General features: G+C 45.7%; 1 protein-coding gene across 1 annotated transcript in view; it reads left to right on the plus strand.

Moving 5' to 3' along the window:
- Positions 1 to 23,758, plus strand: part of LOC105692599 (monocarboxylate transporter 10-like) — a 78,198-nt gene that overhangs the window by 24,272 nt on the left and 30,168 nt on the right. The window contains exons 3-5 of the mRNA XM_048654726.1: positions 3,512 to 3,832; positions 4,881 to 5,178; positions 22,585 to 22,695. Coding sequence (XP_048510683.1) covers positions 3,680 to 3,832; positions 4,881 to 5,178; positions 22,585 to 22,695 — 562 coding nt within the window. The 5' untranslated portion in view covers positions 3,512 to 3,679. The remainder of the gene's footprint in view (positions 1 to 3,511; positions 3,833 to 4,880; positions 5,179 to 22,584; positions 22,696 to 23,758) is intronic.

The raw sequence follows: 23,758 nt of genomic DNA on the forward strand, positions 1-23,758 counted from the left end.
GTTTCCAATGTCGCGCCGTCCCGTATATTACAATTTTCAGACTTACGAATTCGCCCCTCATACTCCGCTGCAACGTGGTGACGACGCGAGCCAAGGGAGGTTGGATTCAACACCTGACAAGCCGAGGCACAACGTACGACCTCCCGTAATATCGGAGCTTTCGCTAACAAAATGACGTACGTAAGCGCAACGAAATGAACAAAAAAAAAAAAAGAAACATTTTATACGAAATAAAAAGAAAAAACAATGAGTTAGTGGCATCACTTATTGTCACCAGTAGTTTGACAAAGCGACTATACGTCTTTCGCCACGGTAAAAAGTTCATGTCTACGTCGAAACTTGCGAAAACTCGCAATTCCCTCGTAAAGTCACGAAATTCAAAAAAAAAAAAAACGGGATTCATCGTTCTCGCGAGACTGAATGACGAGAAATATTTCACGAACTGTACTCACGACAATCGTTCGCATGATGTTGAATATAAAATTCGTCGAAAAATGAGAATCAAGATTTTTAATGTAACGGAGCATTGCAACGCTGGTTCTCCGTCAAAGAACGGCGTGTTTAGCGTGTGAAAAAAAAAGCAAAGAATACGCAACGTGTCAATCACATGAAAATCCCAATTCCAGAACGTCAAAATGACATCATTATTTTTTTCAGCTTGCATATTACATCCCGAAGCACAGGGGGAAAAGACCGTCTCAGTCAACAAATATATGTAACGTACAAACCTTGGAAGTATTTTTTCTCCCCGCTCAATATATTTCGCCGAGATGGGGAATTTCGGTTCGCTCCTCGCAACCCCTTGTACATATTTTGGGGCAACGTCGCATATGCGGTAAAACAATTCCCGACGTTTTTTTTCGCGGACACGGCATGCCATTTTTAGTTTCTTATTTTCGATGTTTTTTTTTTTTTTTTATCGACAACCACGGCGAATGAACAGAAATTACTGTTCTTACATTATATCTTCCGTGTACGTAATGAGCGAGAGACTCGCGGAGCGAAGTTTTAAATTATTCATCTACTTGAACAAAAAAAAAAAAATAAAAATAAAAATTTTTTATCAAGTAACGCGCTGTTTACAAAACACCATTTTTAATCTCAATCCATGCGGAGTTTCCAATATAACCCCGGGCGGACCGATCGGTTGTTTTTTTCTTATTCGATTCAGACACGTACATGCTTTTACATGCTTTCGTATAAAATCAGGGTATAGGGGACAGCCGGTAGTGGTTGGTACATGATCGCCTGGCACCCTCAGCGTTACAGGGGTCGGTGTAGCTGCTGGATGTCGCTATACCTATAACGCGAGTCAAGGGCGGGCGAAACGATTTCTAACTTCCAAGTCCCGGAGTCGGGGAGTCCGGAGTCCCCGTGTGGTCGGGGTGGATTCAATCTAGCGGGATTACCCCCCTCCCATCTCACCCCGTGGCGGTATCGCCGCTACGCGAGTGTCGCCCCTTGCTCCCCTTTAAGTGCACCGCATATACATAGAACGGTGTTCGGCCAAACTGACTTAATATCTGACGAGCGTGTAAAGGGGAAAAAAAAAAAAAAAAAAAAAAGGACGGAGGGACGGAGGGACGATGTCGAGCCGTCTGCCCCGTCGTCTGTTGTATCGGTCTTTCGCGTGGGTTCTCTTTGTCCACGGAGGATCCGAGCTCGCTCTCTCCCTTTATGGGTACACATTCATATATTCGATCGAAAGATGCGCAGAAGTATCGCGAGTGCCTCCAGCTGCCTTATGCCGAGGTCACGTGATCACTTTTAGAATCCGTCCGAAACCACCACCACCACCACCCCTCCCCCCCGTCTCTCTCTCGTGTACCACGGCGAAGATATTTCGTTTCAACAACATCAAAATGCACGTTGACTTATGTCCTTTGGATTTTTATATCCCGAGCAACAGCTGCTACCCCGTACGCGCTGTATAGCGCGCGAAGCGAGCTTCTCCCATTCAATCTCGTCGTACCGGCGAGGCTCCTTTTCTGAAATTCCTACACATCCACCGCTACCGCTAACATTCTCCCGATACACGCTCAACTCGCGGATGAGATTTCCGCCTTATGGTCACCGGCAACTAGTTGCGCTTAATGTCGGCTCGAAGATGGGGTTGTTCACCAGCTGCACACACCCCATCAATTCGGTCGGTCGATCAACCGACCGACAGCCCTCCTTGTTTTATACGTCAAAAAGCACGGTACTTCCACGATTTCCACCCCTGCGGCCAGAATATATCGCCGACTGATTAATCGAATTAGTTTCACCGCGTGTAAAAAATTGAGACGATTCGGGGGGGAAGCGTTCGTTACTCGGCGATCCGATCTATTTTCTTATCGGAGTTATACGTGGGGTAAAAAAATGTTGGTTAATCATCCGTGAGTTGGGTAAGGGTTTGCCCGTGCGGACGAATTTCTTGTCTATTCTGTGTACACGCGAAATCAGAGCTGGGATTACACGTATATTACGGCACGGCTAATCTTAATCAGGTGCGGTGGGTTTCAGACGCCGGTGATTAAATTCCCAATCTATATCTGGTGCCAAGTGACCCTCGAAGTTCTCCACAAATCGTAGCATATAGATTCCCGGTACAGTGAGAGTGTATTAAGCGAGAAAACGAAGAAGGAGGATTAAAAAATCACAGTAAAGAAAATAGAGTGGGGAAAAAAGCTAGTAATTGTCTTTTCACTCGACTCTGAAATGGCCGATTTCCAGAGGGAAGGAAACGGTAATGGAAACGATCTTGAAAACTCCCACCGACCGCCACCGTTGGGAACGCTGAAATTGGAAGAATGTATAGACGAGCTGAAGCCGTACAGCAGCTTTGCCTCGGTTTGGTCCTCATCTTTTGTTTTGTTTTTTTTTTTTTTCCACTCGTAGAAAATGAGTAGGAAATTTGGAAATGAGAAATCGTCCGAAAGTTAAAAATTAATAATCGCACCTCGGTAGACGAGCGGTAGCGGCAGTTTCTCAATTTCTGGTCGCCATTCAAGTACCGTCATTAGCAGAACCCAGGAGAGCTAACTTCGTCTTGAGAAACGGTGGCAATATCTTATTCATATTGAATCGTTAAACCTTTTTTCTTAGCGCTGTCAAAAGTCGTCGGTGTTCGTTTTACCGCGCGTTAGCTTTCGGTTTCCGTTTCGTCGTACGAAACCCGATGCGTTTATTAAAGATTCCGTAGGTATGGTCGAATATTAAATACCTCCGCCTCGTCTTCATCTCCCAACTGAACCTGATTTTAGTATCTCATCGTCACGGGGTCGGCCATCTTCCGTGTGCCACGGATTAAAGAGCGAATTACGTAATTTGCATAATTTAAAATCGTCCTCAGGATTGCCGCTTATTATCCACGGCGTTATTACGTATAAGGCGCTCGTTAAGAATAAGATGACGTGGCAGACTGAATTAAACGTCCGGCCGCCTGTTTACCGATAAAAAGAAAAAACGAAATAAGAAGGCAACCTCCTCCCCAAGTCTGATACGACGATCGACGATATTTCTGTTTCAGACCGGCTGAAAAGTGAAAAATTGAACAGGACTGCTCGCGCTATCGTACCGGGAGGACATGAATTTCCTCAACGTGGATGAAAAATTTAATGAAAGCGAATATGCGGTGAGGACGTAGTAATATCTGGCGGTTTTTACGATGATCTGAACATAAGTAAGAGGCGAAGTCATGCTGGTCGACGACTACGGAGGAGCGATAGCGGGCGGTTGGTCGACACCCGGGAGTTGCAGGAATCCAGGTGGGATGAGTTTCGGCGGTAGCGTGCCCTCGCTGCATCCCGCAGGATCCTTACGCTCGCTGCGATCCCATCACTCCGTTCAGGTACGTAGTCCGATAACTTTTAACTCTCGACTGCGAACCTCCTCAACTCGCCCCTCTCCCCCCTCCCCTCCCTACGCTGGAATCTCAACTTTCAACCCGAACTCCCGACTCATAAACTCTCAACTCCGAACTCCGCTGTCTTTGTGCCAGTTTAAACTTTTACCGGAATCGATGGCACGCATCTACTTATTTCAGAACTGCGGAATGTGTTTTGCCAACTAACTTTCACTGCCCACTGATTCTGCCCGCTCCCAATCCTAACAAGATACTACGGGATTGTAATTAGTCGGATGCAGATGAAAATCTGCTTTACTACTATTAATCCACTGCGGATGAATGCGCTGCGATGCGAACCTCCGGCCGGTTCGACGCCACCGGCGAACTGCCTCACGCGAAGCAGATTTTTACCAACTCAATCACGTACGCTTCGGGTATTTCAACACCATTGAGAAAACCGAGCCGTATCTTCGAATTTCGTCGTATCGCTACGGACGCGGACGCGCTCGATAATTAATTTTATTTGTAATTGTACATCGCGTCAAATCTTCTTTAATATTTTCCGAGCCTGATGCGGCTGCAGCTCTTTAACGGTATACGTGCGCGCGGTGAGAATAAAATTTCCGATAATTGGGAATACGAACGCCAATTCCAGCGTGTATAAAAGGAGATAAAAGTGAACAAAAGAAAAAAAAAAATTTAACATCTGTATAACCGACAACAGTTCCGCGAGAATATCGGAAATTTTAATTATCCCCAAACAGCGTATGGTGTAACCGTAAGAAATCCCTAATTATTGTAAAATACATGACCACATCCGTCGCGTTCGTTAATTGATCAAAAAAATGAACAAAAAGGAGCTTTGTTCACCGACCCGATGCGACCGATGAATCTCATCGATTTCCGGATGAGGAGAATCGATACCTTGCGGTAAATTCGCGGGCACGGAGATTCCGCCTCTCAAAATTAAGCGGTCGAGTAACCGCCGCGTTTTCGTGAGCAAAGGATAATTGGTCGTTTCCGCTAACGTGAGGTGACGTTCTCCTTTTAGGGCCCCCTTGAGACACCGCGACGATGTTTACACTGCCATCCCGTGCACACCCCCGTACACTCCAGTTATCTACAGCAACAGCAGCAGCAACAACAACAGCAACAGATGCAACAACACCACCAGCAACAGCAACAGCAACAACAACAACAACAGCAACAGCAACAGCAACAGCAACAGCAGCAGCATCATCAGCACACGCAGTATTACACGCCGAGTCACGAGGAAGGTCAAAACGGCACGTATATACCGCAACGAAATGGTTCCTATCACAGAAGCGAGCGATACGCCGACTACAGAGGTGAGTTTAAGCCCAGGTTTTTTTTTCACCTACGTCGAAATTCATATTTTGGATTAAAAATGCCACCGAAATTGAAAATCGATTGAATAAACCCGAGGCGGGTTCGATGCGGGGCTCGGTATATCGTTCCGCCATTTTTTAGCGTTATTTCATTTCATTTCGTTTTATTCTCTTCGGGATTTCGCTTACGAACGAAACGAGGAGTTAGTGCGAATTCGCACCGATCGTGCACAGGTATGTAGACGTAACAGATGTAGGGGGCGAGGGGGGAGGGTATCCAAGTAAAAGTAGCTGGTATGCAGACACGTCTAATCAATATGCCGATATCGCGCGTGAATTAATGAACTGTCAAACTCGGCTGTGCGATTCCGCATGCGGAAACTGACGATCGGGTGACAAACTAGGCTCTCGCTCGTTTTCTGAGTTATTGATTCTCCCTCGAAAAAGGTTGGAGCGAGCTTTAAAGGTGATACTTGAAGCAGCAACGGCAGCGGCGGAAGACCTGCAGCAAGTCCGCGAACGGACGGCGAAGAATTCAGTGAAATGCGCCGCTCGTTTCTGGCTATGAATTTCCACGAAAAATTTCCACGAATGCCCTATTTCCAAAAACCGACACAATTTCGCTCTCCGAATGCTTCTTCTCGCATAAATCCCGCAAAAGTGTTCGCTCGCATATAATCACACGCGTCGCAGTGATTCGAGAATAACCGATATGAGGCTGGTGTGTACGTGTACGCCGCAACGTTATATTCGAAAATACGTCCTCCTCACAACTGAAAACATGCGACAGTTGCCCGAGGCAACCGGAAAAGAATGGGAGGTTAAAAGGAGGATGGCTTCCGTAATTTCCTGCAACACGTAAACCCATCGTAAATATATAAATACTGGTAAGGGTGTTACACGTGTTACGTGTAGCGTAGGAATAGGCATGCACTTCGCCCGTATTCGTACAGTGCATTATCGAAGAAAATCCGCTCCGCGAACGCGGCAGACGAAAAAAAAACAAAAAAAAAAAAAAAAGGGCGGGGGAGGGGACGAAAGAAAAAAAGCTCGTACAAGCCAACGCTCGCGTATAAAAAGACCAAGAACGGACGGGAGTGGCACAGTTATTGGTGATAAACTTTGATGGTCTTTCACGGTGAATTGGGCGCCGGTGTAACGTATCTACTTATAGGTATACATATACGTATATACAGGTGTGATACGGAGACGATATAGCTGCCGAATGAAGATTTACAGTACTTTGAATAATGTCCGCCCTATGACTGGATTTATGTGGCGAAAGTTTCGTTTTTTTACACACGTTGTATACGTGCATTTCCGAAGGCTCGTTTTTTCTATGAAATTTCGAAGATGAGACATTCAACTTGGTATTTCACTCCGTAATATCTTGGCGCTATAAATTGTTCGAAGCGCTGGGGATTCGGGATGCGAAAATAAGAGGTGCGGCCGTAATCGGGGATCCAGGATCTATAAATATTACGTGTGTTTCGAGTTCTCGCGCTGCACTCAGCTAACGCCGGATTGTTCTTAGAGGCGTAAAAAAGCGGAGAGAAATACAGTAGGAAGGAATAATTCTTGTTTTTAGCCTCGGAGCTTTTCAGAAATTGAGATAGAAACACCGTACAGAGAGTTATACAGCGGGTATTTTATACCTATACCGACGCGTCGCGACGGCAGCTAAAGCCACTGCAGCATCCTCGAGTATAATGGTATAAGAGATACGGTGTATAGCTAAGGCGACGAGTGAAAACATAAACAGGTTGACTTAACCTAACTTGAGCGAAAATGTATTCCGAGGCTACCTGCAGAGTAAAGCTCGACAAAAGCTACGACGATTGCTCTTGCTCGTGTAGTGAGACGAAGATTCCTTCTTTTCTTCTTTTTCGCTACGCTCTTTTTTCTCCTCAGGATAATCTAACTGCAGTCGCGTACGCGCGTCGACGACCGGATTAATTCGATCCGTACGTTTCGTTGAACGAAAAAAAAAAAATAAGTTCCAAAAAACGAGAAACTACGTGATGATCGAGTCCACCTAGTCGCATCGATCCTCGTCCATTTCTCAAACTCGTCGTTTGGCATTCGGGGAATTTTCCGACTCTTACGTTGCTTAATGGGTGCGAAGGCGACTCGATTTCCGGGTCCCACTTTCTGCTAGATAACTTTTAACGTCCCCTGTGGGGTAAACTTTCCCGCTTCGTCGAGCTCTCGATTTGTTAATTGTAATAATTTTGAAAAATTCCGATGAAACCAGAAGAAGACGAAGCAAAATAATTCTAGGAAGAAACTGGCGTTGTTGTTATCGGAATCCGATTAGCGTTATGTCGGGGTTCTGATAGGTCGCTCCGCTCCGTAAATGTCTCGGTAAAATTTCGCCCTCAGTTTCTTACATCCGTACCGAAAGACTGGCAGTGAAACTTTGGAATTCTATAACTCGGTAGATGGGGTGAGAAAGTTGGTGAATTTCGCGATATTGCAAAAGCCCAACTATAATCCACAAATTACTAACCGAGCGAATGAACTAAGTAGTATTCAAGTTTTATACGAGCTTATTTTCGACTTATAAATGCGATAAGGTAGCTCGAACAAGGATCACGTAAATTTTGCAACGGATAAAGAAGACGCTGGCGTAACTTCGAGGCGTGCAGAAATTCAGTCATCCCTCATCAATAGGTACACCCTCCGATATACGATATGATATTAAGCGCTTAACAGTTCTCTCCCATCTTCCGATCGAAGACGGAGGATTTAAATTCGTTCCGTTCGCATCGTGACACAACCGCCGTAACTTCGGTGGTAAATTAATAGAAAAAAAAACTAATAAAACTGTGAGCGCGAACGTTTACTTCAAGTGTATTCATATTATCCGGGAGAGATCTCTTGAATTTGCAATACGAACGGTTATGCGCACAGTTGTTTACACGAGGTAACGGGGCGGGAAAATGAATTCGTGTATAACGTTACGAACCACGGGCAAAACCCCGGTGCGCCGTTTAACCGTGTAATGATCTTTAATTTAGTCGTTCCGTAACGCACCCCTTTCGCGAAGCGTTATATCTGTACGCATAATACGCACCGCGGCGGCGGCATCGTCGTCGTCATCCACCGTCCGCTCTCAACCTCCCGATTCGTCCCTCGTACGCTGGAAACAAAAGGAAAAAGTCACAAGAAATTAACAATGGCTCCGCGTCATGGCCGCTCGCGACGTGTGATGGACTGTGGTAAAAACTCGCGAACCTCCAACTGCCCGCAAGCTGCGAACCGCACTACGTTTCAGAAGCCAGAAAATTTCAGGTAAAATATTGCGGCGTGTTTTCGCCGAGGATTCGAGCCCCGCGCCGTTGACGTCGCCGTTCGTTCCACAGCGCCCGGCTGGACCCGGAAAATGTTTTTTAGTCTTGACTCGGAGTGGCGCGTCGCGTCGCTTGTACATCCAGGTAGAAATTTTCTTACTTACAGATTATTTACGATGCCGTTACGGATAAGTTTATCCGTACATCATCGCGCGAGCCGAAGGGTTTACGGGCGTAAATTACTCCGAGAATATCGGGCGTCTTGCCACATAAATTTGTCATCGACCTTCCAACGATTCGTGTCCCGTGGACGAACTGGAATACGAGTAGTTCGCTGGTATTCGACGATTGATACGAATAATAAAGGTCGGGGTCTCTACCCGCTGGGCCTGCAGGCGGCGAGATTCTTGTAACGGGTTTTTCCCCCCCCCCCCCCCCCCCCCCCCCCCGTCAAGTTTGTGGAAGTATAATTTTATGAATCTGGAAAATTTGCGACGAATCGTATGCACGTATGTATATGAAAACGAGTGTAATTATCTCAAGGGAATTTCTCGACGAGATGAAAAGTAAACGGAGAAGTAAAATTGTCGTTAAATAATATAAATTTCGAGTGAATTATGAGGAGGATAATATTTCACGGTATTCCACTCTCCCAGACGCTACCAGGGTATTCACATTTTTGTGTTATATATCGTCATTTTTTCGCGACTCTATTCGGTGGGAAAAAAAAAATGTACCGCGTTATGCTCGAAGGGCTTTTAAAAGTTTTTGGTTCACTTTATTTCGTTTCGTTTCATTTCATTTTTTTTTTTTTTGTTTTGATCAACAAATTAAAAAAGAAGTCCAAAGAAATATGGGTCCGAAGCGTTTGCATTTAAATGCGGAATTACGTATGATAATATACACGAGCTCCCTAGACGCGGGTAGATGCATAATAAATATAAAAATGCACCACCGACGATCTTTTGGCAAGAGCTGTTCCAACGGAAAACGATTACCTCGATACTTCCAGCTTACCATATTCAACTTTTAGTCCAGTTTTTTTCTAGCGACTCACGTGCTGAACATTATAAAGTTTTGAATATGTAGCCGTAATTCGTATTCCACACCTTGGTTTTTTTTTTTTTTTCTTTTTTCCCTCCCCCCACCTCCCGCTTTTTCCCCGTATATTTCGCCTATGCATGTACATGAAATACCTGCGAGTTGGAGATACGGTAACACGGCGATTGAAGATAAATTTGTCAAGACGAATATGAAATATGGAGACGAATATGTGAGAGCGTTGTGACTACGTGTTACAACGTCGTACCTGCAGCAGTCACTGCGCGTGTCTCGCGTATTATACATTATACATATATATAAATGCATCCGCTATACATCTGTGTACTTTACATAAACGAGGCGAAACTGAACGTGGGGAACCCTCCGACGTACATCACCGTACATTTGATGCCAATGAAAGCTCGACAGATCGCGGGGTCTCAGGTATGCATTTGTCAAGTGGAACGGAATTTAAACGTGGAAGCGCTTACCCAGGTGAATATAGTCGTACACGGTGCAGGGGTGGCGATGAATTATTACGGGATGTTACAAGGTGCCGCGAAGAGTCGTTCGTGTTGTCGGCGGGTTATGAGAGGTGAAAATTGTCGAGTGTTTGCGATTTATTTTTATACGCTTGTTTAATAGAGACGACGGGGGACGAAACGGTGTTCGGGGTGTGCCGATATAATTTCCCATTCGACTTGATTATACGCTAGAGTCACGCGCGAGCGACTCGCTGTTCGAAATCAACAACAACTTCCGAATCGAAGCGAATACCCCGAAACTTTTTCTGACCCACTTTGATTAATACTTAAACTCAACTCCGGTCTTCGCATCGTTCCGAAACAACTTTCTCATACAGTTATACACCCTTCAAAGACGATTTCGAACCGTACGTTTCTTTGGCGATATAAGAAAATAGAGGAAAAAGCCTCGGGGAAAAAGCTGAAAAAGTAAACCGTTTTCACATTACCAGCCCTTGAAAGCGTTTATATTGGTATATACGAATCGGATGGATTGAGGTTCAGTTTGCAGTCGTTCTTAGAGGAATGAAAATAGAATAAAGAGAAAAAAGGGGAAAAAGAAAACGAGATGATAAAAAAAAAAAAAACGAGTACCTAGCTGTGTGTGCAAAGACGAACGCGGAGCGAGAAAAAATAGGAGGCGAAGAGAAAAACCAAAAAAAAAAAAAAAACGCATACGGTATACACGTAATAAATTTTAACGTTCGCGAGCGAATATACGTATCGTAAGGTCGCACTGTCGGGGAATAAATTTGAAAAGGGGTGAAATAAATAATTTCACTCGCCCGCAGTTCAGTCGCTCAGAATAATTCGAAAACACGCGGCGCGAAAATCTAAGGGCCAAAATTTTCGCCGTCGATTCGACGCGTGTTCGTACGAATTATTTCCAAAACCTGTAAAGAACGAAACACGCGACGTACACCCATTGAAATCAGGTCGGAAGAACATTCGATGAATAAGCGTGTAATTAGCGTAACTGCAACGCCGAGACTCTCGGATCCCCGTTTTCATTGACGAGGATAAATGGATTGTCGGTGTCGGAGTATTCCGAAGAAATCTGTAAAAATAGCGACAGACACCGGTGCCGGGTGCGCACCCCTCTCAAGCATCTCATTAGGACTTTATACTCCGTGGAGAATTTTTCCGATGGCTGAAGATCCCTCGTCCTCGGAGAGAGGGAGACGAACGGGGGGGGTAAAGGGAGTCGGGCGTTCGGATCTTGAGGAGGAAAACGCGAGACCAAAAAAAGACGAGACCCTCGTAGACGCGGCGCGCCTCCGCAGCTGAGGTCCGGGCAACAGGCTTAGCGGTCCTAAGCTCCCTTCTCAACCCCCGAAAGCCCTCCAGTTTTATTCCAGTTTTCATTCAACTTCGAACTAATCGCCGATACCTCACGCTCACCTTATCAAATTACCTGTACAATCTTTTTTTCGGCTGCTCCCTACAAGTATCGGCGATAACCATAACCGATCTCCCCGAAATAGTACACCGACCTACCCCCCCACCCTCCCCATCGGTCCGAATAAAAAAGCACGAAGGAGATAGGGTATTGCGACTCCCGCATCGCCGCAAACACCGCGCTTCGTCGATAGCTTGTAATAATACGCCGTTCAGCTTTCAATTATCTATCGACGCGCAGTCAATACACTCTATATTGGTAAAGGGTATATCGGTAGTCCGCATGCAAACGTCAGATGTGCGACTGCATGCGGGTCACATGAAGCTCCGCGTGACGCGGAGGGATATAGGTACACTCTGTGTATAACGCGTACCAATACCAACCTCTTTTACCTATCTATCCATACGGGGCACGTTATAACGTACGTTTTGCGAAACCCCGACGGACTCCGGTGATATATGGTTTTGCGGTACACAAGTTTTCACCGCAATTACATATAGGTATATCCGTCCTAGGTGTACGCGTACCCACGTGAAACGCGCGTATCCGCTGTGCAGCCCCCCCCCGCGGGGTATCTTATTCGTTTGACTTTTCGACCCGATAACGAACGGCTGCGTGGCGAAAAATGCGGGTTGAATAATTTCGCCGCACCACTCGATCCCCACGAATCGCCGGATAACGAAACAACGAAAGCAACAAGCTGCAGATAGGAATACGCCCCGGCGAATCCAGCGGTCGATAGGTCGTTTTTGTACAGAGAGGGCGAAAGGCTGGATTTGGTTGAGGCGCGCGTGTAACGGACGTACGAAATTCGAAGGTGCAACGTAGAAGAGCGAGGGAAGGGGGTGAATAGGGTCGGCGGTTCGTATCGGCATGATTTGTTGTCAGGATTATTGTTGCGCTGACGCGGTGGGAATTACAATGTAATATCAAAGCTCGGGGCGTTGCTACTTCGCATCGGGGTGTAATAGATAACACGGGGAGGGTATTTTCTCCATGGGATTTGGGTAACCCGGATGATCGCGCGAGGAAACTGGAGGAAGATGTATGCGGGACGCTCGTCGTTCCTCCGTTCGGGGAGTCGAGTTGGCTCGGGAACGCGTACTGGCGCGACTTCTTTTATAGGTATTATTTGTCAGATATAAAAATACACCATTTCTCCATCGTTCTCGGGGATCTTGCAAAGCTTCTTTTTCTCATTCCCATTCTCGCTCTCTCCTCCGTCTCGTGCTCGCTTTACCTCGACTCGCGCGTACCGAAGACGGACGCCGACGTCGACGAGATGCTGTACCAACCAACAAGACGCAACGAGACGACGATTCCCCACATGCAAGTCACACGACGTACGTACGTATAATACATACATTTGTACGGTTCTCTTTTCTGCAATTGAATAAAAATTGAAACCATTGACGTCGTCTCGTTGCAGCAAGCGTCTTTCCCCCGCCGCTCCTTTTTTTTTTTTTTTCTTATCGTAAACTCGGAAGAGGTTGAAGAAATTGCGAACAAATGGTGCGGAACTCGTTGTTTTGGCAGCGACGTTAAAGCGGTTATTTTACCTTTTCCGCGGTCTAATTATCGTCGGGGCGCTGAGAGGGTTGCGAGGGGGCGGGTTAACATTGTTCCTCCCTCGTTGCTTCAACTTCTTTATTCTCGAGTCCAACGGCTCCTGCAGTTTACTCCGGGGGTCCTTTACCCCTCGCGGTAGGACCGACGTGGGCGGGCGGAACGGAAGACGTTGGGCAATCGCAACCGCAACAATCATCCACCCACTCCCTCATATTTTCATCTCACTTTCAGCGCGAGGCCGAGAAATTCGAGACCTCCTTTTTTCCTTCGCTCGCGAATTCCGCTGCCTCCTTCATTCAAACTACGCTCCGATTTCCTCGCGTGATTTTCATCTCTTACCGGAATTCTCACCGTCGACTCGAAACAAGAATAAAAAAGAGAAAGAAAAAAAAAAAACATGGAAGAAAACGTGTCTTCCGTCAAATATATCCCGGAACTTTTTCTTCGGTATGTACAATTTTTTTGGACTCCTCATTTTCGCCACAGTAGGTTGCGACGCCTCCGCGTATTTTTTTTTTTTCTCTTTTCGTAACTAGGAAAATGAGTTCGGCGTCGAGTAATAAAAAGCGCAACGTCATTTGGCGGCAGTTTCGTATGTAATATAAACCCCGATAACGTTGAGTTATTAAAAATGAATGAGCGTCGTATAACGGTTTTCTATAACGACGACGTTGTACGTTGTATGGTTGATATTGCCCGCACACCACGACGGGGACTGAAATTCGGAAAGCGGAAACGTTTGAGCGCGATGTTCTACGTAAGCGCAATAAAGGGTGGGACGTGAATCTTGGAATGGAGCGAAATAATAATGTTCGCGTGCAGGTGGTCGAATTCGGAGATGCCCGTGCGAAGATTCATTTGAACATCCGAATCGTTAGGCGCCCTTGCAACCGGGAAGATTAGGTAAGATCGAAATGAAAACTGTGGGCTCGCCTCGGCGTGGAAAAGTAATTTCGGGTTAATTGGCGTTGCAATCGTAATTGACTCTCTGAAATTCCGAGCTTCGGGGCCTGATTACGCCCACTTTTTAAGGGTTTCCGGAGGCACCTGCTGCCGACGGTGTGTACGTACGGTTCTTGCCGTTTACGACTTTACGACGATTATTTCCATCGGCGTGTATTTTACGAGAAGAATCGTAGACGGCGTAAAGAGAATAATTGAAAAATCCAAAGTATAAGTGGAAGAAATGTAAAAGTGGAACCGTGCACCCGGTGCAGGTGTTAGTTGAATATTCTAGATTTGATAATCTCCACTCGGCAAAGCCATTAAAATTTTTCGCTCACACAAACCTCTTTGCCTTCGCAGCTTATGTATAATATATGTACGGTACAGTATACGAATCTCTTTCTCTCATTACCCCTTCGCGGCGTTAGCCCATCGCTCGCTCTTTTCTCGGCTTATTCAAACTTCTTTGGGAAGGAAAATTTTTCCGCTTTCGCCGAGCTGCGGAACCGCCGCCGCTGCAGCGCGACCGCGCCCGAAGTAGCGAGTGGAATGATTACGGCGCTCACACAGTGTTTTAGGTAGACTCTTTTCGCCGACTCTCATTACTTGTGGTAATTAAGAATATTGCATTTCTTCTCCTACTAAACGGACCGTTTGTCTTGCTAGGCTCTCGGCAGAGGTAAATGAGGTGTAGGGAAGAAAGGCGAAAGAGAGAGCGGTAGAGAGGACGTCGTTTCGCACCAAACCCAGAACTACCCCGAGTGACGTATGGGGGTTGGTAACCCGAACGAGTATTTTCTCGCTATCTACGGGCTCTCTAACTCCTGGGGGTCTCGGGCCTAGGCAAACTTTCTTTTTTTCGCATTTTTTTTTTTTTTTTTTTTCTTTATTATCAATAGCCCCGTACCCTCCTACTCGGGGCCATTTTCACCTAACCGGAGTACCCGCGAAGATTGTATCGAATTTCAAATATTATATCCAATAATTCAACGTCAACGCCGTTTTAACGATGATATCCCTTATCGGTGTTCCTTGTGCTTTTATCGCACGCTGCCAACCGAACCTCGTGGGTGTCGAAAGGTTGAAGTAAAATATATCGGTACGCAGATGTTGCAGAATTGTAGGAAAACGTATATGCACCTGAACGCCACCCTCTACTTGCTTACGGGAGTTTTAATTTCTTGTTTAATTGCGAACACGATTCGGTGATAAAATCATAGAAACAGATGCCCGAGGCGTTCTTGTTACACTGGCATGCAAATGTTCTTCCGGGGTTCCGCAAGTCCCGGTATAGGTGGAGGAGGACTTCCTTTTCGAGTATACGTACATAGGTATTTGGAATATGCTCGCGTTGTTTTCGCAGAAATATTAAGAGGGAAATAAAGATGGTCCTTCCTTATTTGCCGGGTACAAAAATACGGCATCCTGTATAGTCCCTGGTCTCGGGGTAGCCGGTCCAATCGTAAAATGGAATATAAAACAAACGAGAGAGAATAAGGCCCCCAACAGGTATGAGGATATCGCGTGCGTCTATGTACAGATATGAGGCCGTTTCGCGTTCGGTCAATGATTTTCTCTCGAGTAAACAGACGGGCGCGTTACAGCTACCTGCGATACCTCGCGATTCGATTGATTGAAAAAAGTCCCGAACGATTCTCGTAGAAAGCTGCTACGATTTCAGAGCAGCGCGAGGAGGTGATGGTTGAAGGCGGAATACTTGAGGAGATCATCTTTCGATTCCGTCGTTTAACCAGCTGAGAAAAATAAATTTTCCATCGCTTATTGCTGAATCTAGTTATATCGAATAACGGGATTTCGCGCTACTTCCTTCTCTCGGCGAGTTCACCGCATAACCGTGGAGTCCCGAGTCTTGGTGAAAATTGAAAATCCACCTAGTAATTGGGGGAAAAAAAAATGGAAAAATATTACTCAAATAACTCGTTGAACTTTACTTTCAATTTACATCCGACCATCCCGGCTAATACCTGTTTCGGCATCGTTGACTGAAACTCCTTGGTAATTCGAGCCTGTTTTTAAATCTCCGATTATTCACCGAATCGGTCTTTCGCTGGTATACAATCGTTTTTTTTTTTTTCTTTGTCTCCAAATAAGAAAATTGAAATAACAAACAATAGAAATGCTCCCTCCCTGTCGCTGACATGAGATCTCGAAAAATTCCGGCAAATGCTCGCCTATATTTAGCCCGGAAGATGAGAAATTTCGTGGGGGCCGGTTATGGAGGATCAACCTCCGCTCGGTCGTATATTCATGTCTCTTAAGGATGCTGTGAGCCGGCTGTGCGTGGAATTAACTTCATGACGACGACGACGACGACGACGACGACGACGATGGTTTGATGTAGGGGTTGCGGGTCCTGCAGCTCGGTAAGTGGAGACAAGTGATGGGGAAAAAGGGGGGCAAAAGGACGAAGAGAGAGAGAGAGAGAGAGAGAGAGAGAGCGAGGAGAAGATTGCGTGCAAGATTTAGGGCTATCTACGCACCTCTTTATTTATTGGACTCATCTCCTCCAGAAGCGGGGAATCCGCGCATGAAAATTGTTCGAGTTTCAACCAGCCTCCTATATTACATCGCTGTGTAAGCTGTATAAAGGCAGTAGAATTGGATTTAAACGAACCGTCAGGGACGAGCATATTGTTAATACCGATTCTTTATTTTTTCTTCTCTTTTTACTTTTTAGTAATTTTTGGAGGGGTTTCCCGGTCAATCGCAATGGACGGAGTTTTTTCTTTTCCGTTTTTTTTTTTTCTTATAAATTGCACGATTCTCATCTTATCTCGGACGGAAAGTTTTCCGTCACAATATCGCGGGATATTTTATCCGCATTATCCGAGTTGCGGGAATTGTTTAACCGCAAAAAAAAAAGTAGAGAAAATTCGGTGGCGCGTATCAACGGTGCATGTACGACATCTATAACACGTATAGGTATACGTATACGTAAGGAGCGTCCCTTTTCAATGTTTCGTTTTCCGCACAATGGATATAGCGGAGCTATTCCGTGACACTCCTGAAAAAAAAAAAAAAAAAAAAAAAAAAAAAAAAAAAAGAAAGTGGCAGACTAGCGCGGGTAACGAGCGACATTCTCATTTCGCAAAATCTGAAACTGAAACGCGAACGCGATTCATTCGACGAGTTTTTATTCAACCGGATATAATTCCCCTGGGCTGTAGGAATTAAGCGCGGTTGGTGTTTCTGAGTTTTGAATCTTCCTGGATTGTCCGGTATTATAATCATTATTATCGGTGGTTACGCAAAATTCGCGGGCTGGGAAAGGGGCGAAGGATCCCATTGCTAATACAACCGACATCCAGGTATATGATATTGAATAAATAGCGGTGGCCAGTAATTGGTCTATTAGCCAGGAGCAGCGGCAGCATCATCATCATCGTCGTCGTCGTCGTCGTCGTCGTCGTTGTCTACCCTACGAGTTGTTCGTGGGATATCGTCTATCGATCGAATCGCGGAAATGTCCCGAATATCTACATCCACCTGGATGTAGATATTACGGGTAACCGTAACCGGGAATCAGTTTACGACGCTTTAAATATAAATTAAATTCAGTATATTCCCTCGGGCGAATTTCCTTCGCCTTTATAGTGATACGTGAACATTGGGCAGGGTTGTACATACCTATACGTAGCCAGGTACGTACGTACGTACGTACACCTAATAGCCGGCCATGATGGAGGTTGTCGCCTGGATCGTGCACAGCGCGTGGGCATATAGCATCCACTGTTCAATACCGTACTGCGTGGGCCGACACGGTTTCGTGGGCGTTTTTGCAACACGTGGGCGTTTTTGTACCAGACGGCAGAACGGCTTTGTACGGTACGGTTTCGCCTGTACCGTACCCACCTGGGGCACGATGTTTACTTACGATCATTGACCACTTTTCCTGTAAACTCTCGGCAGCGCTATTCGTCGCAATTCCGCGCTACCCCCACGAACCGGTGGGAAAACTACGGGAGAAATCAGACGTACGTACGTCCCGGCAGGCGGCTTTTCAATTAATCAAAATATCATATTCCAGTTTTTCGCTCACCGCTAGACGACTTGAAACCAGACGACCGTGATTCTCTGGAGATGTTGGAAAAAAATTTCATTTGCGGAGCAAGTCCCGATCCGCCGACCCGCTCGGTAGTACTTATCCTCCATCTAATTTTTCTTCAACTTTTATTTTTTTCTCTACCTAAAGACAAACGCGTTGCATTTAATGTATTATGAAATTGAGCGGGTTTCATTTCGCTGCAAAAATTATACAGAAATTACACGTTATTAGAATACTTTGGGAAACAAAAATCCTTACCAATTACATCCAATTGATGACCTCGGTGTTTTTTTTTGATTCTCTTACTGAATTTTCCGCGCTCAAAGCGATCGGATTTTAGTAAACGGAGTAAATTTCCCCCCGAAGAATCACTCGAGCACTTTTAGACGTCAGCTTCTTTTCCGCAAGGATATCCCGAGATCCTTTATTCTCTTTGGTTCCCTCTCTCGCGATTATACGGAAGGATGCAGGCAGCTCCGTCGAGTTGCACCCGGTCGAGGTCGGGATGCAATCTCTTATTATAAAGTTACCGCTCCGCACACATGCGAATGGAATTTCTGCAAGAGTGAATTCTGGGATAATCGAAAAACTCACGAGTTGGAGTGAAAAAAAAATCGCGACCAATCGCATCAGCAATGAAATAGAGTAGACTCGTAGCGAGGGGTAGTGCGTACACGCGTGAAACATTCGTCGAAAATATCCGTCGCGAAATGATTTCCGCATGAAGCGGAAGAAAGAAAAACGGCTATGTTAATTACGTCCAGCGAACGAGGTGTCCGTGCAATTACGTTAAACCGAACTGCGTTTCGGTACCCGAAGTATATCCTCGGAGACTAAAAAACGTTCCCTTCCAATTTACGGGGCTTTATTCGTCCCGTTTACTCGCCTCGCCTCGCTACTACCGCGCCCCAAACTCGCGATTCAAACCCTCGCCACATCTCTGAAACGGTTGGAATAAAGAATAAAAGTTGACAAAAGGATGCCAACGGCAAAATTTCAACGTCGAAATGCAAGTCAGGTTTGTAGAGTCCAGTCCATTTGTGACTATACACAACGTGCAACTTTATATCTGCATGGGCGCATTATGTCTAGATGAAATACGTACGGGAAGAAATAAATGTTTTTGTAAATGTACCTTTTATACTTCATGCCCATTCCGCACAATACACGGGCGTACGTCGCACGTGTGCACCGACGTAGGTACGTGCGGTGCACGTATCTTTTGCTCTTCCGTCCTTTGAGGACTGCAACCTGCAGGCCGTAGCTTGACTAGACGGCGGTAGCTGCGGATGGCGTTGCATTAGCACACGACGTAACGTTCGTTTTTTTTATTCTTTTCGTTCCCCTCGTACCTTTCCATCGTCGCCAAACGCCGCAGCGTCCCTACGTTTGATCCGACTGCGCGATTTCCACGCACTTAGCGCGTAGCCGCTACCCAGAGTTTTCGTTCATTTCAGAAATTCGATAAAAAACTGCAGCAGCGTTGTGTAGTCGGACTGTTCCGAACTCCTCGCGACCTAAACTGATATCTTATTCGATAGGTGTAGACTGCAAAGAAGTATCGAACGGCGATGCAATGAAAACGCTCAGCTGTTGTACACCGGTTGAAAAATCGCTGCTGGGAAAATTTTATTCTCGGACAAAGGTTCGATCAAAGAGATCACGAGGAACCGGAGCCGTCGACGATTGGAGCGAAAAAAATTGGCAATTTTGGTACAACGTTTCACGCACACATATACCGAGCGGTGTGTCTTCGATGCTTCGATATTTGTTGGCTATCGACATACCGCCTCTGTTCGTCGGGGTGCACTTGACGTAACGAGGCAATTGCAGACGTTCGATGGGTACGTCTTTATCGGATCGGTTTGCATTGATCTTTCGCGTTCGGCGGGGGGGGGTGAGCCGCGGGGAGAATTTGAACGCGGAAGATACCGGCGCTATAATTTGGCAGCCGGCGATCGATGCGGGATCCAAACAAGGGAGGGACCTTATAAACATGAGATCGCGAGGCTCATTCAATTTAACTTGCTACTGTGAGTTGGAATCCTTTGAACGGCCGGTAACTTCATCGTCTCACCTGAACAACGCTGCAACTAAACTCGACCTGGTGCACGGCAAAGAAAACTCCGACTAGCGAGAGTTAGTCGGAAGGAGTTTGATGACAAAAGGGGAGAAGTCGCGGGCGTAATAACCGAGGGATTCCGCAGGTGCGTTACACATCGCCTCGCCGACGATAAGAACGCAAATGTTCGATTTCACAATACGGTCTGCGACGGCCTCGTTAAATATTTCTATAAATTTTAACGACCCGCGTGCACACGCGAGCTCTTGCTCTTTTACCTTTCGAATGTCTTGTTCGTATTTATTTTTCGTTTTATCATGCTTTTAATTCGCACGGCGTAGGTGGCGTGTACAAAAGTGTTAGTTAGGACACAGTAGTTGCGAGGGTGAGTCGTGAGTTTTTCTTTCACGTTTTTCTCTTCGTGTTTTCAATTTACTTTCCTCGATGCTCGCGGTGTACGTGACGCGTGATCCGAGATGAAAACAATACAGAGAAAACGTTCGATGTAAACATCGAGATATAAGATTGGAGAACCAGATGTAGCTATTACAGAAAATCAAGCAACTCAACCACCAGATCTCGGCCGTTCGGAATCCCATTCCACAATTTTTGTTAGCGGCTGGAAGGGGGCGGGGGTGGAGAAATATAGCGATCAGGTGAAATTAACTGATTGAAAACGTAGTACCGATAGGTCAACTCCTCCATTTTTACCTCCGTGAGGAATCTTTTTACCGCGCATTTACCGTCAGGTTGTATTAGTACGTATACCTGGGTCGAGAAAAATTGCCGAGTAGTTGGGAATTGAGTTCCGGCAGTCGTTCGGAGGTATAAAATTTTACTTCTTTCTATATATTTTTCATTTTTCATCATCCTCAGACGCGGTAAAAACCAAGGTAGGCGGGTTTGCTTTGTCCGGAACTTTTTCATCCGCGCTGTGGAGTTTTCAGCATACCTTGGCCTCTTAGTTTTCCAAAAAATACTAGCCACTGTACAGGCGAACGTCGCAAAGTCTGCTTCGTGACAAATTTGAGTTTCCCTTACAACTGTTAAACGTCCCATGGCCCGAGGGCTCGACTTTTTCCGTTTTTTCTTTTCTTTCAAAACATTTTTTTTTTTTTTTTCCGCCTTCTTTCGTTTCCCCTCTTTTATTTATTTCTTTTTTCTTTCCGCACGGCGGCGAGATGAGCAGACTTCAACTTTCCACTACCCTCCTCCCCGTTAATCGTTCGCTAACTTTAATACAAAAGAGACGACGGCCTTCGAAAAATGTAAAAAAAAAACCGTTAACCCGAACGACGACGTACGGAGTGGCAATTTCGTCACGAATCTTATGTTCCCGTTCGCCCACAATTTTGGATATCCGTACAACCTTTGTGGGAAAAAATTGTACGCTTCGTTAGCCGTACGAACGATCGAAATTGTGTCCTCGGTGCAAAGAGCTTTGGAAATTTTCGAAGCATTTGTCAAAGGTGACACGATTTCAATGGACGGATCATAACGTGAAGTTCCGCACCTTAGAAGCACACGTAACTCAGAGGGTGTAAAAGGATCGAGTTAATTTCTGCAATTCACCAAATGTATCGTAGTTTCTACCGCTTTGAACTCGCAAGGCACTACTTGCAATTGACTAAAAGCATTGGAGTACCTACTTACCTCCTTCCACTTTCCAGGCTCAAAATTGCCTCCAACCGGAATTCAGAACTCCCGCCAGAAGGAAGCCTCATTTCTTTTTCTTTTTTTTTTTTTCTTTTTTCCTCTCTTTCTCTCCACTCTTTCGTCTTACGTCACATTTCAATTTCGTATCCCTCGTACGGATATGGACCTCTCGCGGTTCCGCCTACGCTATGCTGCATTTTACGCTGCAACGGAAAAAACTGAAGAAAAAATAAATCTGCGCACTTTCGTCGCTGTCGAGTTCACGGATGATTACGAAGGTGCTCCGGTGTGCTACGGATCGTTGATAAACCCATTACGAAATCTCGTTATCTCTCTTTCTCGTGTCATTGAACCTCCGAAATCATGGCAGCTCATTTTACTCATTTTACTGTGAAATTTCAGATATGGAGAAACGCGAAATTTGTACACGAACGATGTAGGCGCGTCGGGCTCGGCCAAGGGTTAGCTTGCGGAATAGCTGATAGTTATATAGTTATACGGCTCTACACGCTGAGTTGCGGTCTTAACATTTGGCAATAAGGATGTCAGCATTATTATTATTGTTACCATTATTACGCTGGCCCAGCTTTGAGCTCAGCTTAGGGTTAATTAATTGTTTCGCGGTTACCATAGCTATCGTGCAAATTTACATGCGTAACGATATACAATTAGAAACTATACGTGTAACCTGGGCGGGGTTGTTTCGGAACGTGGTTATAAATAATTCGCTGACGAGTAGCGCGATTTCGCAGAGAAACGTTATACTCGCAGCGGTGAAAACGACAAATGGATAGACATAGTCTTCGTTACTTATTCGATAATGGGGTGATAATTTTGAAAATATGTTCCAGATCCACGACTCCGTTCGGCCGACGTCGAGGAAAGTATGGCGGGAAACGCGAATTGGGGTCTTGATGATCTGAGGAGTTTGCACCGTTGCGTCCCTGCGCTTCGACGACCAGGTGAATTGGCATATTCATGTACGCCGGGAGAAATAACGAAAATCTTTGCAATGCAGATTGAAAAAACATTCCGAATAATTATTTTTTTAAAAAAAAATCAATGAGTTGCGAGGAAAAAACCGTTTCATCGGATTACAGCTGCTACGGGGATGCTGAAAAGATCGAAGCGAATGGGGGGGGGGGGGGGGGGGGGAAATCGGATAAAATATGAAAAAATATTCAGCGACCGAGCATTTTATATACAAACAGTTTTTCTTTCTGAAAAGCAGAATCGTTCCGACGGTGGAATGGGAGACAAAAGAGATGGGGAAAAAAGAAGAAAATAAGTAAATATATATATGTAACACATTCGATGGATCGCGCGGAGGGCATACAGTTTCATTCTAGAAACGTATCTCAGCTGATTTACGGGGAATAACTCAGCTTTATGCCATTTATTCGCTGGAGTACGCATTGAACGTAGCAGCCAGTTCTTGTTTTTAGGAAAAATGGTATTACGGATCCGACCCGAAAACGAATAAAACGTGACTCCCGCATGACAAACTACGCGCGAATACATTTTCAGTATTACATGTATTATGTACGCCCTAATGCTAATACAGTGTATAAATATTTTTCCATACTAGTTTCGGATATCGCGCAACCGTCTACGTGTGCGTACGTTACTTCGAGTTTGCGTGCACTCTAATCCTCGATAAAAAGTTCTCGCCTACGTGGACGCGGAGTCCTGCAAATGGCAAGGCAAAGTTCACCTTTATGGCTATCCCCCGGGAGCTTGCTCCGCAAACTTGCCGCTGTGCTACTGCACCGCTCGCTACAGGGATAATTGTTTCGCTTTGTATTACGCCGGCGTTACACAACGTACTGGTACGGAAATCCTGCCGGGTCCTTCATGCATTCCGTATCCCCTATGACAGTGGAATTGTCCCGCCGAATGTACCTGCCCATAATTTCTACCCGGGTAAACCCTACGTTCGGTTTCGGTCCTCGCCATATCCGCCGGTGGTCAGCGATCCTCGAACTCCCCCCCCCCCCCTCCCCCAGTCGTATTCCGTATTAGTCC

This window comes from Athalia rosae, chromosome 4 (genome assembly GCF_917208135.1).
Source record: "Athalia rosae chromosome 4, iyAthRosa1.1, whole genome shotgun sequence".
In the NCBI taxonomy this organism is placed as follows: Eukaryota; Metazoa; Arthropoda; class Insecta; order Hymenoptera; family Athaliidae; genus Athalia; species Athalia rosae.